Source organism: Cyprinodon tularosa, unplaced genomic scaffold (assembly GCF_016077235.1).
Source record: "Cyprinodon tularosa strain WSP-4 unplaced genomic scaffold, ASM1607723v1 ctg540, whole genome shotgun sequence".
NCBI classification, from domain to species: Eukaryota; Metazoa; Chordata; class Actinopteri; order Cyprinodontiformes; family Cyprinodontidae; genus Cyprinodon; species Cyprinodon tularosa.
The window spans coordinates 317,083-333,428 of NW_024039275.1; the positions used below are offsets into that span (position 1 = coordinate 317,083).

Below are 16,346 nucleotides of genomic sequence, written 5' to 3' on the forward strand. Positions count from 1 at the left end.
GAGCATGAACACATTGACTGTTGTGTGTTTGGTGTGCAGTCCGCTGAGTCACACGACCTCAAGGATCACAAGGTGTTTTAATCACCTCACAGTCTACAGATGTTGGGGAATTTAAATCAAAAGCTGATGTTCCCTTTCATGTTCTTTCACCGGAAAGCATCTTCATCCATGTACAGAAAACCAGTCCACCAACACATCCCAACGGATAACAAAGCCCTTGTTTTCATGTTTTTTTAAACCCGATTTTCATTATTTGCTTCCTCTTTGTGATTGGATAAATATAATATTATTACTTACCGGCACACAAGTATGTATCTGTATCATAGATTTTTGTATTTGGCTTTAATTTAACTTCCCAGATTGTTTTAATGAACCTTTATGTTGGTTCAACTCCTTGTGGATCTAGACTTTGTGTCTTTACCTGAATAGCCCTGAATTCTCCTCACCTTTTGTCTGTCAGCTATTTACTACTAAGGCAGAAAAATGGCGGAAGTTGTGCCCACTGTGAAAAGACCACAAAAGGTCAGAAAGTCTGTTTTCCTCCCAGCAAGATCTCATTACGCAGAGACCACTTTGTTTAGACCACTCCCTGTCTCAAATGTCACTGTTGGAACCGCTTCCAAACACGCCCTGTCCTCCATATTAAAAAGGTCACTGGCTACCAAGTAATCGCTGACTGAATCATTAGCCGCATACAAAAAGATCGTGCTTTGATTCTATGTGAATAATTCAGGCATAATTGAATCAAGGGGGGTTGACAGCATGGTGCAGGGTGGGGTGTTTTGTTATTTGTTCGATCTGTTTACCTCTTAAAGAGACAATGCAGTCCATTGGAAAAAGGAGTTTTGAAAACTGAAATGCATCAAAATACATGTTCTAAACACTGAAAGGGCTTTAGATCGCGGTCTACATGGCTTATAGCAAAACGTAAACTGGATTTTTTTTTTTTTTATGCTCATTTGTAGAGTGCAACTTTTTTGGATGGCTCAAAAAATACCTGAGCTGCGGATCTTTTGAGTGGCGGCCTAGCGGTTAGAGCATAGAGCTTGGAATCCTGAGGTTCTGAGTTCAAACCCCGCTCCAAAAGACTGCCACTCTGGGTCTCTGAGCAAGACCCTTAGACCCCGGTTGCTCCCTGGGGGCCCGAGATGGCAGCCCACTGCCCCCCAAGGAAATGGGTTAAATGCAGAGGTAGATTTCTCCAATGTGAGAGCAATAAAGTTCAATCATTATTATTTTTATTATTTTGATGCTCCGTAAGAGCTGCCAATAGCCTCTACTCTGCTTCTTTAAATAATGGTCTCTTTCCTTGCCCTGCCACTATGGGTGGATTAAAGCATCCTGGTAGGTATAGAGATGAGCCATATGCTATGCTGGCCTGACATCTGCGTTATTTGATCAATAATGTTCTCAAACCTCTGACACCTTCTCAAAACAATTAAATTAGATGTGAATTTTTCCGACCTTTGAAGGTCATTGGCTGTTTGTTTGTTTTATCAAGGGTGCCAGAGTCATGGGGCTGATAGCAAATGCTCATCACACTCGTCTGCAAAGAATAAGTCTCTAAACTTCACTCTGCTTCTAGAATTAGAATGCACTGAATTTTAAGACTGAAATTAGTAAAATGGAAGATAAGGTTTAATAGAATGCTTCCGTAAGGCACACATTAAATTAGGTTGAAGTCATAGATCATTGTTACAGTTTTACGTATTGTTATTATTACGGAATTGAAAAAAAATTCAAGGGGTATGAATGATAGGCTGTTGTTCTTATATTATAGTGTGTATGTAATTTATATATATAACAACACTACTGATTTATCCTATTGTTAAACCTTATTTAAGGTCTTATTGTTGTTTATTGGTGTGAAACACAGTTTTTAAGTGGTTTTATTTAAAGTGAAAGGGGTTCTGCAAAGGTGGATGAGTGAGTGAATGAATGAGAGAAAGCAGCTTACAGCTGAGAGATGGCTCTGGCGGGATTACAGGTCTAAAAGGAGCGGGACTTTTCTCCTCTGGGACAAGCCGTGAAGACCGAAAAGGTTGGAATGAGCAGAAACATCTGAGAATAAGGAGGTAATTAACTTTTTAAAGGGTCATTTTGCATCCTATTTTCAACAAACAATTATTTGATCAGTCTGAAGAAGCACCTAGATATGAGACAATTTGAACTCTGACTATATTGAGGTGTTTGAATGTCTTGGTGAATTTTCTTCATTGATCTACTGAAGGTGTGCTGTGCAGATGTAACATCACATATAATGAAGAAAAGAAAGCAATTGCAAAAACAGAGCTAAGTCATTTGTTATGTATTGCAGTCAGTAATGGTAGCCGATGTGAGATAAATAAACCCCAAACTACTACAATAATCCATTTTACTTTGTGCAAATGTCTCAGTTATATAGCAGGTTCCACAGCTCCCATAGCGAATCCTGCTGGTGGAAAAGTAAAAACAGCCTTCCCTACATTACAAAATGCTTTGCTGTGTGAAATCTGAGCCCTGCAGATGTAAAGAGGAGGGCCAAATGTTTAAGGAGGGCGCAACACAACAAGTAGAACTGCTTGTTTAAACAGGAAGTTGAAAGGGAGAAATGACAGGCAGAGAGTCTCATTTTGAGCTCCACTGTGCCGCTGCATTTAAAGTTTAAAGGTCACTATAGATCATTGAAGGGTAAACAGGGCTAAATACTGACAGGTAAGACATGCAGCCTTTCAGAATATGTTTCTTAAACCCATGTTAATGTTTAATTTGAATGAAAAGGAACTCGACACAGGAAATCAGCACTTTGCTTCACTGAATGCCTTTATCGTTTGACAGGGGACTTTTACGGTACCAGTAAAACAGCCTGTACATGTGCTTCTACTAATGCAGGAGAAGGTGCAGACACCAGCAGATACAAGCACGGACCTGGATCTGTTTTTAATCATTTGTTGAACGAACCACGCCTGTAAAATCAGAAAAATATGTGTAAATGTTTCATCACTGCCTAGAGGAGTATACATTTACCAGCTTTAGTCGTTTATACTATTAAGTGATAAGTATGTTTTAAAATGCATGCCTTCTCTTAAAGCTTATTATTCATATCAGTCACTTATTCTTACCCCTCAGTAACTGGCTGGCTGCAGATGTCCTTTATTAACCTCTGACAGTTGAGGCAAAACTAAGAAATGACCCCAAATATATAGTTTTACAATATTAATTTAAAAAAAAAAACAGTTTATTTTGTTTAGTGTTGAAAAAGAAAACTGAGATGCTTGCTGCAAAATATTTTAAAGTGATGAATGCAAACTGTTTTCATTATGTATATAGGAGAGATAAACAGGTACATTACAGAGCTGTATGCTAGGACTAAACTCTACTAAAGTGCTAGGTAAAAGTATTTCTTTTTAATGGACCAACACATCTCTTAATCAGTACAACTTACAAAGTAAAAAGTCATAGGTAAGTAAATCATAGGCAATCATAGGCAGTAAAAGACATAGGTAAATTAGGTATGTTTCTATAGACTGCACACATCTAGAGAGTAAAAGCATTGTCCATTCATCTTTGTCTAATTGTGCAGCCTCAGGTAGATTATATTGAAAAAGTCTGAGCATAGTTTTTCAAGTATCAAAACATATTTTCTTTTTATTTAATTCTAGACATTGGCTGATTGTAGCCTTTATTTAAAGTATGTAATACAGTTTTAACTGTAGGTGACCCTTTCAAGTCTTCTAGGGCCTCTAAATGTCTTACTACCTGGACTGTGGTTTCTTTGAAAATTAACTGCTGATCCAATTGGGTCCCAGTAGTTAATGTAAAACTTATTCTTTTAGGAAACTTGTTGCAGATTATGTTTGCAGAGTTTTTTTAAAGGTTTTTGTGTCACTTATTCAATCAAATGACTAACTAGCTATCATCTAAATAAACATCAGCCCTCCCCACCCTGGTGTCTGTACAGGCTCTACAACTGCTTGGTTTTTTAACTTTCTCCTTCTGCTCAGAGCTTCGATAGAGAAGTTTGAAAGACAAAAAGCTCCCTGAATCTAACAGTGTTATTGTTTTCTGCCCGGTAGATGGAGCGTGCCGCCATCCCACCAATCTCCAGTGTCGCCGTCTGCGGTGGAACTCATGGGAATGAGTTGACAGGGGTGTACATTGTGAGGGAAATGCAGAAACAGAAGCTGGAGAAAGTGGGATCTGTTTCTATAACCCCTGTTTTGACCAATCCTAAAGCATTAGATGTTGGCAGGAGATACACAGAGATGGATTTAAACCGCTGTTTCACAGATGCCTTGCTGAGGTAAGCGAATTGAAAATAAAAGTCCTGTAAGGCAAATTTATTTATATTATGCATTTCAGTAGCAAGATATTTCAAAGTGCTGTGCTCCAAGATTTTATAGTATTAATAGCTAAGATCATTGTTCTCCTTTCAGTTCCCCCATAACAGAGTCGACCCCATATGAGCTGAGGCGAGCCCAGGAACTGAACGCTCAGCTAGGGCCTAAAGGAAGCGCAGAGGCTGTGGATCTGCTCATAGACCTGCACAATACCACAGCCAACATGGGGCTGTGCCTCATCTTCTACTCTATAGACTGGATCACTCTGCACATTTACAAATACCTACAGGTATGCACTTCAGAAAGCCCTTCAGACAGAGATTCTGGCTAACTTTCCTGTGCTAAATGGTAATGATGACACGTAATTCTAACCACAAAACCACAAAATCCTAGCTATCCCAAATTTAGCACTTTTAAAAGGCCCAAAACACATTTATTTATGAACATAATTTACCTACTGAGCATCTTTATACTAAACAAGCTTCATTTTTTGCCCTCAAGATAAAGATTCAAAATGCAACTAATATATATATATATATATATATATATATATATATATATATATATATATATATATATATATATATATATATATATATTTTTTTTTTTAGAGATGTTATAGCTGCAGGAAAACATTCTCTAAGGCAGTTCTCAATTATTGTTGTGTGTGAGCTGGTTAGGGCACAGTAGTTGTTACAGCTTTAGTGCATGGAGCAAAATGCAATCGAGGTTGGTAAAATCTATCAAATTTCAAACATGTACATATTCTAAAAGTAAATCTAATTTCTCTATGTAACTTATCCATCCTCCAACGTTTAAGAACATTCCTAAAAGGTCTGACTTGGTTAAATGTTTAGTTGTACCATCAACTAACTCTGACTACTTACTTTTTATAAATAAGAATGCAAGATACAAAAGCAGGAACCAACAGTAGTTAGGGGAGTAGTGGCCTAGTGGTTAGGGTGTTCTGCTTGGATCCCTGAGATTGAGTTCCAGCCCCACTCCCACGGACTGCCACTCTGGGTCCCTGAGCAAGACCCTTAACCCCAGTGGGCTGCCACACAGAGTTCACCTCTTTGCTTTGTAGTTGTGACAATGTAATGACAACAATTTGAATTCTATTCTAGTTAATGATCCCACATTGACAGATCTCTAGAAACTCCTTTTAGCTCTTTCACTCACATCGACATCCCTGCTAATCTCTTAAACCTGACATAAAATGTGTGATGTCTTCAAACTCAAAGGGTATTGTTTTTCAGAATAAGATGAGCTCTATTCCTGTGAGAGCAATCCAGGTGGCCGTTCCTACCTCTGATGCTTATTCCCTGGAATCAGTGGGCAAACATGGCTTTGGTTACTATCAAATTTTCATATATACGTAGATTATGTTCATTTATCCAGAAAATCTGTGGCTGACTTTACTTCATTGCAGCGATAGAAGTGGGTCCTCAACCTAACGGCGTGCTCCGAGCTGATATCTTCAACATGGTTAAAGAAGCAGTGGAGCTCACATTAGCATGGCTTCAGGAATTCAATTCTGGTAGGATGTATGTTGTTTTTTCACAGCAGATCACAAACAGATTATGGAATATTGAGATTTATTTTTCTATCTTCTTGAGATACACTCTCTTTTTACTATTTAGAATTTCAATTTTCTAATGCAACATAAAATGTGCATAAAATAAAACCTGCAACCTAGTCTTATACTTTATTGTGTATGTGATCCAATCCGAATCAGGTTAGTGATTCTCGTCTGCTAACAGGACACACTTTTGAGGGCAGCACAGTGGAAGCATACACTTTAGTTAAAAGTGTCGACTACCCAAGAGACCCAGCTAGTAAAATTACAGCTGCCATCCACCAAGACCTACAGGTGCGCTGCAAGATTTGGGTTTTAGTGCTTTTACTGCAGCAATATTAAAGCAGACTCCAGGGGAAGTTAATGAAAAGCTGCATGAAGTAAATTTTTTTTTCCTCCAGGATAATGACTTTAAGCTGCTCCGGTCGGGGGATCCCATCTTCCTGACATTTTCCGGGGAGACTTTGAAGTACGAGGGAGAAGACCTCTACCCTTTCTTTGTAAATGAATGTGCCTACTATGAGAAGAAGATTGCTTTTCATTTAGCTCAGAAGAAAACATACACCTTCCCATCCATATCTGTGAAGAAGGACTGATAAACCACATAAAAACAAAGATAACAATGCTTCAACAACAAAAAAAACACAAATCTAATTTAAGATGATCTGTCACACAAGTTGTGCAAATCCAGTGCAATCCAGTGCCTTGTTCACATGTTTACATTTTGTCTGGTTAAAAAAAAAAGGAATATTTTTCAAATTCTGATTTTACATTCAAGACTGATTGTGGAAATCAGGAAATTCAGCAACGGTTTTAAAATTTCCTAATTTTCTAATCTATTTAAAATTGAACACCTGTGATGTATACTGTATTCGTACTCCCCAATCAGTACTTGTTAATACTTCATGGTAATTTACCGATTTGATATGATTTCAGGAGCAGGTATTTTGAATTATTTGTAGGTGTGGCCAATATGAACTTAAAGGGATATGATTTTTAAGGTATTTATTAATAAAGCTATAATTAAAAAAGTTATTTCTAACTTGTTTGCAGTCTTTTTTTTTACTTTCTATATTTGTATTTGTGACTTGCTTCTCTCTGCTTGAAGACTCTTTTCTTCCCTGAATTGATTCAGTCTTGAGTTTTCATGTCTTATGCAAACTGTGAAAAAGTTGGACTGGAACTGCTGCATACAGGGACCTACAAGGATTACTATTATTGCTAAACATTTTTAATTAACTTTATGTTCTTTTATTGAATCTGAAAGAACCAATCAGAAAGAATGGCACTTCAGCTAATCAGCACAAGAAACTTCCTGCCACTATAGACATTGACTTTTTTTCTTTCTTACAGAAAATGGTTGCTTTGGGGAATACAATCCAGTAACTAGAATTTAATGTGAAAGTCTATACTGGGTTCAACAATAAGACAACTCTGTGATCCCAAATAGACCCAAGAAAAACTTTGAGGTCAATATGGAGCACAGCAATGATGCTGAAAGATAGCTTGTGATCCTACATAGATGGCTCAAAACACTGATAAGGACACCGATTGGGAGCAAAACCAAAACATCGAGGAAGACTACTCACTAGAGGAGAACAGCATTTAAATCAGAATGGCCAGCATTATGGAAAAATGGTCCAATTTCTCCTCAGAATGACGGATTTCAACAGAAAGTGATTGACTCAGGGGAAGTCATCCCTCTTCAAAACAGGTTTACCTGTCTGAATGGGGAAAAAAATGGAAAATTACCATCTGCTGAGAACAGTAAAATGTGTAAAATCAAAATTATGATTTCTACCAGTAAAGTGGGGTCTGATCTCAGAGAATATTCTGACAGGCACAGAAGAGGACCTGAACCTTCACAATCATCAACTGGAAACATGGATGCTGTGGCCAAGGAAAAAATCAGAAGTACTGAAGGAGGATTTCATGCATCTGCTGAATAAAGCTGAAGGTCTCAATATCAAGTGTTTCTCAGTGGATTCAGTGTTTCTTGCTTTTATGCAGGGACACATGCTCATGTTTAAAGGGCTGCAAAATGTTTGTGCCTTATTGAGTTTGAGATTTATTAGTTATTTTTGAATATTTTTGGAATAAGTACACCTTTACAAGAATGGGAATTTCTGTTTTAGCTGAACTGGAACTAAATGTCTTACATCTAAAGTGTTTTCTGTGATCTATCTACCAGCAGCCTTGACCCTAACGAGAGAACATTCAGAAATAACAATGATGAGGCTGCCACATTGTTATGTCACCTGGATAGGTCTAGGAGGTATAAGGGACCAGCATACATTTAACAGGGAATCAAGGAAACAAAAAGGCATTTCATTTTATTCTGCCATATACAAACCTACGAAGTAACCTGTCTAACAAGCACATAAACAGGAAAAAGCTGGGGTTAAACAAAAGGAAGCCCTGTCCTACAAAAGCTATCTGAGCAGGTATACTTGGAAGCAATTTAACAGCCCCATTAGATGCTACAACAACCACAGAGGTACGGCAGACAAATGGCCCTGTAGTACAGTTTCACAGGCCTTAAACAGTGTACAGGTGATCTTAATTGGGCTGAGACTCAGGATGCAGCATCCAATCTTAGAGGCGGAGCCTAAAACAGAGCAAGGCTTTACTTTGGTGTGAAAAACAAAATTACATCCAGCTTGGGGATTTAACACACATTCACTACAGCTCCTACTGAGACAGAGATAAGCAGGTAGATGGCTCAGAGAAGTTAATGGAAAAAAGGTCTTTACAGTGACTTCTGTAGGACAATAGGAGTCCGACATTAAACTTCCCCAGACTGATCCCATTAAACCTGTCACCCCACACCCTGACGCGGATCAAGGGCCCCCTGAAAATTCAACAGGAAACATCAGATTTATTTTATTTTTTGCCAACATTTATTGTCATTACACTGTCACAATTGCAGAACAACAAAATAAACTTTCTGCACCTGGGGAGCTGTGTGGGGATAAGGGTCTTGCTTTAAGGACCAAGAGTGGCAGTTTGTGGGAGAGGAGCTTGAACTTAGAACCTCAGGATTCAAAGTGCAATGCCCTAACCAGTAGGCCGCCACTCCCCAAAGCAGGCATTAGCCTGAAGGGTCTTGCCTAAGGACCCAAACTGTTAGCTCATTGCCTCAGCTGGGATATGAACCCAGGCTTCCTGTTTGCAGGATGAGGGACTTTGAGCCAGCCGCTAAAATCAGATCTCCCCATTGAGATTTTTTTTTTCCTTTTTGTCTCACCTAACTTCACTGACAATATGAAAGTTTAAGAGTGGAACCCAAACAGCCCCCTGGCCCAAAAGCCCTGCTACTAAATCAGCATCCTCCAACCATAACACAGCATTGTTTTTAAAAAAAAGAAATTGTGAATCACGTCCGCTTCTTGTTGCCAACACTAGACCCCAGATATCTCAAGATAATAAAAACAACAAACAACTGGGGCTAAAGATTAAGGAAACATATGGATTTGAAAAGGCAAACATGCCTCACATTTGAATGCTAAAACAGGCGGACTCTGTAACTAGCTAGATTACCTATAGAGACGTCTGGGTTCACTGGATCTCATTCAACATAAGGGGCTCAGAATGTCAGGCCATACCAGTGTTCAGGATTTTTATTTCTAAAGACAATTTATATTTATAAATGTATTCTATTATATACTATTGAGAAAAATCCTGAAAGGACACATTCAAGGTTGTGTTGCCAAATAGGAAGAAGCTTAGTGGGGTTGTAAACTTTTGCAAAGTTCTCTGTAACATTTTGCATGGCCTTCACAAGACATGTGCGCTGTTAAAATTCAATCAATGAAATATAAAAAAAAAATTAATCAGTTAATGCATCTTGTAGGATTCATGATAATCTTACAAGATGTATATCAATAATGTTCTCCACAGTAAATTAGAGGCAGTTTTGTTGTTGCTAAAATTATTTTGTAATAGTGCCCAATAAATGGTGTAAAGATTTAATTCTCAGTTAATTCTTAGTACAGTTCTCATTCATGAAGAAGAACTGAGGGTGGAGCTGATTATTTGTTCCCTCTGCTTTTAGAATTACCATAGAAAATGAGTGCATTATGGATCAGTGTGCTTTATTCATCTCATTACTACCACCAGTATGGTTACAATTGTTATTTGGCTCCATTTTACATTGAGCTATAATAACTAGTGTCCCTCCCTCTGGATCTTAAAGTATATCTTCAGATTTCTTTACTTTCTTTTCAAAAGCTGTGGCTTTAGTCCCATTTTCTAATTGTACAGAAACAGTAGAACAAAAACCCAATTACTGACCAATTATCAATTTTATTTCTACAAAAACAATACAGTATTGTGCTTCATAAGGAATAGCTTTCTCAGAAGCTGGAACATATGAAACTAAACATAAAACATTTCTGTAGGCATGTTGAAAATTCAAAACATAGTCACAAACTTGTTTTTTCAGACACCAGTGTGAAATGACAACTCACCATTTTAATCCTTAATTTTAATCCACACCCCATCAGTTTAAGTAAAGCCAGGGCTAGTAACTGCCCTCGCCTGGTCAACAGAAGGCATTACAGGAACAACTGTTTATCCAAAATCTCTGAAACCCTGATTTGTCCTTCAATTTTGAAAAAGGACAAATAGAAAGACAGATAAAAAAGGGGACCAATGTCTGAACAGCGTGAAAAACAGACCGTTGCTCTTTCACTTTTTATTTAGTCTTATATTTGGTTAGTATTTAAGTCCAAATAACCCTTTTGTCCTTATTTTGTATAAAAATAAGAAATATTTTTAAAATTAAAATTGTGCTGTTCTCTCACATTATTTTCTACCAAAAATGTTATGGAAACATTTTGAGGCCATGTTAATATTATATAAAATTTACCAAGTTTATTCTTGTGTAAAAGAACACAGTTGGACAAATCAGAAGCTGAATATATGATATAAATCAGTTAAATAGCCAAATAAAACAGAATTGTTGCATTTTTTTTCTTTTTTTTTTGCAGTTCTTCTTTTATTGTGTAAAAGTATGATGCACTTAAAATGTCATATGCTTACAACCAGTAACGGCAATGGATTTTACTTGGATTATATGTGGTGGGCCCATAGAGAGAAAAGCATATTTTGAAGTACAAATTTACCTTTTTAATGTTTTTATTCTCTTAATGAAACGTTCTTTTATATCAAACCCCTTTTAATCTATTATGCTTTATTCCAAGAATAACTCAGCTGTTCTGATAAGGTTTAAGAGGTTTGTTAGAAGAGAAATGGTTTCATAAGGTCCAAGGAATATGACGTTATGAAGAAGTTATAAAGCATACTACTGTATGGTGTCCAATAGTATCAACCACCATAATCTGAAAATGGAATAAAAAAAACGCAAGAGATTTAGCACATGGAGCATATTTAAAGAAAAGAAACCCAAGAACTACAGGGGATCTGCAGAGATCACATGGGGCAATGCAACACAAAAACTGCTTGTGCAGCTGAAAAAAAATTGCTCAGAAAAACTGCATCTTGGCCTCTGTGCTGGAAAAGCACTAACAAAGGACATACATACAGAGCATTTCTGGACGAAAATCATTTAAGAGGCTGCAACAGACCAGCCTAAACATGCAGCCACAAATAAAAATAAAAGGGTTAACATTAAAGCAAATATGTGCTGAAACTGAAGTGAATGTCCAGACCTAAATTACATCAATCTGGAGGAAAGGCTGTTGTTGCTGGAGCCTCTGTCCAATCTGAAATTTAACCATTTTGCAAAAATAAAAGCAGAAAACAGAGTACAGATTTTTAACTTTGATAGAGAAATAACCCCAGAAGACCTAAAGAATGACCAGGAATGGTGAGGTGTATTTGTTAAAGAATGTTTTTTAATTTCCATGTATTTTACATCTATGCTTCGCTAGATCTTGGTATCTTGAACAAATACATTGATTTCAGTGATTGAACGGAGGCAGAATAAGCCTTAATTCTTGCAAATAGTTGTGCAAGGCACTTGATATCAAGGAGGGGGCTTAATTGGTTGGAAAGAACAAAACTTAGCAAAGCTTAACGACCTTCTCCACCCTCCATCTAGGAAAACCCAGCACTTAAAAGCCTTAATTCATCTTTTAAAATTTTCAGAACTGCATTAGCAACTAAAGGTTGTAATAACACAAGTACACAGTATTGTTACAAAATAGATCCATCAATAACATGATGGTAGAAGGTGAGTGGTTCCACTTACAGAGAGTGACATTTCATGACATTTAGTCATTTTACCACAGCCAAAAATAAAGCATAACCACAGATAATAGAAAGGTCAGTTCCAACGACATGCAAAGCCTTGATATTCAAAAACAAACACAGGATCAAAACGCTTCAATAAAGGCGCATCAGACCGTTTTATATCAAACAGACAGATACCTGGACTTGGATGGAAGTCCACATCTTAACGTTACGATAGTGCAAGTTAAACACAGTTGTATCCGAGTTAAGGACAACATGGTGAGCAGCTAAAAGAAGCATTGGCAACCAAAAAGAAGGCAAAATAAAAATAGCAAACTCCTAAAGGAAAACAAACATCTAGATGTTGAAAACATGCAACATCAATAAACAAATCAGTAACTGGCAAATAAAAGGCAAAGGTGAGATAAAGCCACGCAATAAATGATTCAAATCTCCATATAGGAGTACTTATGAAATAGCTGCAGCTTGCTTTGTTAAACCTGTGATACCCTGCACCATTTCTGCATCCCATGACTGCTACAGTGGAAGTGAGATGCTACAACCTGCTGATTTTATTGCTATACAACCGGATATTATTGGAAGGAGGGCTGTAGACCTGCTGGTTATCTTTAAGTGTATTATTCCCCTGTCTTTATGCGACCCGATACGCCCTTATGCGGGTGTAGTGATTGCGGTGACTTCTGGCTGCCCAGATGAACAGCGCGGCAGCCATCATCTGCAGAGGGAAGGAGATAAGAGCCAGGTAGAGAGACCACCCCATTGACCAGTCAACCGTGGCTGAAGGTTTGTAGCTGTAGTGGAACAGATCCATGTTGGCCCGGAAACAGCAGACTGTTCCCAGAGAGCAGAGACCTGGTGATGGCATGGGAATAAAATATACGTTTGTTGGATGCAGTCACTTGTTTCCAGTTAATAAAATCTGTTATCCTAAAAGCTGTGGTTTCATTAAGTTAAAAAAATAATCAAGACAGTTGACTTCAAAGAAATTAAACTAATGATACCAAGATGAAATAGAACTGCGCCGAGTTTAAAAGAAAATTGAGGCTTCGAACTCAGAACCTCAGGATTCCAAGCTCTATGCCCAAACTACTAAGCCTACTTATTTTTAATGATTTACATTGTGGATACATATCTAAATAAATCTATGTAGCAATTAAATCAAGAATATAATCAGAATTTGAATTACATTTTTAGTAATCAACCCTAAAAACTAGGGATATCGACAACGGATGGCCCTTTGGAGTATAGAGGATAAGGGTGCATTTCTCTCACCTGCAATAAAATGAAGCACTCCCACACCCAGAGTAGGTGTGAAGCTGCGGCATAGGCAGGCACAGACCCCGATGAGCCCGCTGAGAAATACCAGAGCCAAAGACACTAAGGGCAGGAGAAACTGGCACCTCCACAGGTCTGCACCGAAGGACAGCAACTCATTAACTACATCAATTTCTGGTTCAATTAAACAAACTGTTATGTGCAAGCCAACGCTAAGCTAAAAGTAGTTTAAAGGACAAATAAAATAGTTAAAATGTTCACATTAGAGTTTGTGGTGTTTGGTTTTTCAGCTTACATGTTCTCAGCAGATCCTCTTCTTCTCCTTTGGTCTTTGTTTTGAACTGCTGAGGAAGGGTAAAGCTCAAACATTGGGTCTCCATCTTAGGATCTAAAGTGAAAGGAAGAGGGAAATGATCGATCCAGCTGTAGGCCTTCAATATCAATGCATAAAACAGGCTGGGAAACAAAGCTGGCAAAGAAGGTCAGATGTATTAATGGTTTTATTATTCTTTGCATAAGCAGGCGTTTTTAAACAGAGCATCACATAACTTCAAATACAGAGAAAAAAAAACTAAACAAAAACAGCCCCTACCATCCAAATGACATATTCTGACCCGATCCTGTCCTTCAACCTAAGCCCTTACTCAAGGAGATTATTTTTATTTATTTTTTTTTTTTAATTGTCCATAGAATGGAGTGCAGGATTTTGCTGGCTTTCTTCTTTAAACAGATTGTCATGGTTACAACCCCATTTAAGCTCATCTACTTTTTATAACCCTTCTCTGGTCGAGGTAAAGCCAGAACAGGTTCTACAGTCAAAAAAGCAGATTTTTTGATGAGGAAAACTGTATTTATAGCATAAAAGCAGAATTCTGTGACTGTTCTGATGGTCAGCTTTAATGTGCTGTATTACAAACTACCTGTACATCCCCTGTGATGAGTGCAATCTGGTAGCTGTGTTCTGTCGACGCTTTCATTGTGTGGATGACGACCATCTGTTGATTAAGACACTGGTTAAAACCTTTATCATCCCAACAGGCTTCCTTGTTATTGTTTAGATTTACATATTTTTGCTGCTTTTGGTCTAACTGACACCATGTCCCACAGATGAGATCTTAAAAGCAGAGGTAGACCGATACATCAGCTGGCTGGTATTAGTGTTTTTTGTGTGTTTTTTTTGTATTGGCATCAGCCCGTATGTGCATGCATTCACTGATTTATGCATTCAGCATCAAATACAGGGCATGCAATGCTGCTCCCCTCCATTCAGTATCTATTGATAATGTTTTTTTATTTGTTAAAAGGTGTTTGCCTTTGTTTAAACTGAGACTAGTGCAACATTGTCTCTTTTTTATCATCTAAATGAAAGAAGGAAAAAGCAATATCACCTTCAAATCAGCCCCATATATGAGGGATCGGTTAGAGTGATGTCAAAATAATCTGCATCCCCATCAGCCTTAAAAAAACCTGTATCGGTTGATCTCTACTTAAAAGCATGTTAAAAATGCAATAAATCTAGAATCTCTTCATTTTCTGCTCAAAGTTTGTTTAATAAAAGAATGGAAAATTCAAACAGGACATATTGTCAAATGATGCTCAGACTCTGTTTCATATTTGTGTGTAAATGTGTATTCATATATATATATTCATGTATAACATGTCAGCTACCCTTTCTGTGAGGAAAAAGGATAATTTTATCCAAAAGACAAGAGTATTAGAAATTGCAGTTCTTTGAGGTTCATATAGAACGGTCCAGCATCTTCCTACACCTATGAAAGAGAAAGTACATAGAGCCACCACCATGTTCCACAATTGGTATGGAGCTGTTTTGATGGTGTGCAGTGATTACCCGATTATTCCTGGAAAAAGAACCATCTAAAAAGCAGTTCAGAGGCATTAGTGGGCATGTTATCACAGTACACAGACACACAGACATCTGGAACAAATGGATTCCAAGGACTGGTTTGCAATAATGTCTGCTTGAAATTAAAAAGGACTTTCAACCAAAAAATGTTTTCACTGAAATTGGAGATCTAAATACACATTAATTTAACATTAATGCAACTAGTTTTAGTGTAGAATGAAACAGCAATACCTGGCTCTCTAAACCAATAGGACTGGCTGGGCACCTGGATACACCTCCACCACAGACCCAGGGTCCCATTCAGGCGGAACAGGGGAGTGCTGTATACCTTTTCCTCAAACTCGTCATTGATGAATTGGTCTTTGAGTTGAGTGATGTTTAGGTCCTGTGAGTCAAGCGGGCTGCTGTACTGGAACCAGTGCTCAGTCCCCACAGCAACAGACAGGTAGACAGTGGCAAGCAGACTCAGCACTGAGCCAATAACCAAGGCGGTGGCATAGCGATTGTCCACCATGGTCTCACAGAAAGCTTGGATTGCCTACAAACAGAGGAAGAAAGCACTAATAGATGAGTCTGTTTCCAGCTGTTAAACCACTGCAGCACAACCTTAACACACCGTTCCATTTCAACCCCCTTAGATCAAGTACTTTAGTCTAAAGGGCTCTTGTACTTCACTATAACAGTTTACTACCTTTATCCACAATAGTTGCAAATCAGAAACGCTATTGTTGAACGTTAACTGGAGCATTTTAGACTAGTCTACCAAATAACTGATTTCTACAATATTTATTCCATTTGTAAAAGCTTAAAGAGGGGCAAAAATTTGGCTTTTTAAAATCTTCTATATCCAATCACAAGGTTTACAAGTAGAAAGCAGCAATACCTTTACTGGTAAAATCTGAGCAAAAATATTTTATGTATATATATGTATATAATAAAACAAAGTCTGTAATTTGTTCAATAAATTTAATATGCAAGAACCCTAAAGCATTTTACCAAATATGAGTGCTTTGTCGTTTTTATAATGTGCATGCACAAAGAAATGCAAACAATAAATATTTTGTGACTGTGTAAAGAAAATTAATGACTAAAA

General features: G+C 37.6%; 2 protein-coding genes across 4 annotated transcripts; one reads left to right on the top strand and one right to left on the bottom strand.

The window, feature by feature from the left end:
- The first annotated feature begins 2,537 nt into the window (after positions 1-2,537).
- On the top strand, positions 2,538-6,940 carry LOC119796250 (N-acyl-aromatic-L-amino acid amidohydrolase (carboxylate-forming) B-like). 2 transcript variants are annotated; one of them, XM_038304723.1, is made up of 7 exons: positions 2,538-2,694; positions 4,056-4,282; positions 4,416-4,608; positions 5,579-5,672; positions 5,752-5,859; positions 6,083-6,192; positions 6,300-6,940. In XM_038304723.1, exons 2-7 carry the CDS (start codon positions 4,056-4,058, stop codon positions 6,492-6,494), a joined length of 927 nt encoding a protein of 308 aa, XP_038160651.1. In that variant the 5' UTR covers positions 2,538-2,694; the 3' UTR covers positions 6,495-6,940. The 2 variants fall into 2 exon arrangements, with proteins under 2 accessions (XP_038160651.1, XP_038160652.1); XM_038304724.1 differs by lacking the exon at positions 2,538-2,694 and adding an exon at positions 2,819-2,967.
- Positions 6,941-10,183: 3,243 nt separating this feature from the next.
- Positions 10,184-15,815, bottom strand: LOC119796279 (claudin domain-containing protein 1-like). 2 transcript variants are annotated; one of them, XM_038304770.1, is made up of 5 exons: positions 15,485-15,815; positions 14,310-14,384; positions 13,685-13,777; positions 13,387-13,524; positions 10,184-12,966 (listed from the first exon to the last, which is right to left on the bottom strand). In XM_038304770.1, exons 1-5 carry the CDS (start codon positions 15,765-15,767, stop codon positions 12,746-12,748), a joined length of 810 nt encoding a protein of 269 aa, XP_038160698.1. In that variant the 5' UTR covers positions 15,768-15,815; the 3' UTR covers positions 10,184-12,745. The 2 variants fall into 2 exon arrangements, with proteins under 2 accessions (XP_038160698.1, XP_038160699.1); XM_038304771.1 differs by lacking the exon at positions 14,310-14,384.
- Between the last annotated feature and the right edge of the window lie 531 nt (positions 15,816-16,346).

Bases quoted from the DNA above. Each gene is read 5' to 3' on its own strand.
- LOC119796279 (XM_038304770.1), bottom strand. From the start codon at position 15,767: ATGGTGGACAATCGCTATGCCACCGCCTTGGTTATTGGCTCAGTGCTG. The intron at 13,778-14,309 runs GTAGTTTGTAAT...CTTTCACTTTAG, and splicing joins TCATCACAGGGGATGTACAG to ATCCTAAGATGGAGACCCAA. The intron at 13,525-13,684 runs GTAAGCTGAAAA...CCTTCGGTGCAG, and splicing joins AGAGGATCTGCTGAGAACAT to ACCTGTGGAGGTGCCAGTTT.
- LOC119796250 (XM_038304723.1), top strand. From the start codon at position 4,056: ATGGAGCGTGCCGCCATCCCACCAATCTCCAGTGTCGCCGTCTGCGGT. The intron at 5,673-5,751 runs GTTACTATCAAA...ACTTCATTGCAG, and splicing joins AGTGGGCAAACATGGCTTTG to CGATAGAAGTGGGTCCTCAA. The intron at 6,193-6,299 runs GTGCGCTGCAAG...TTTTTCCTCCAG, and splicing joins CCATCCACCAAGACCTACAG to GATAATGACTTTAAGCTGCT.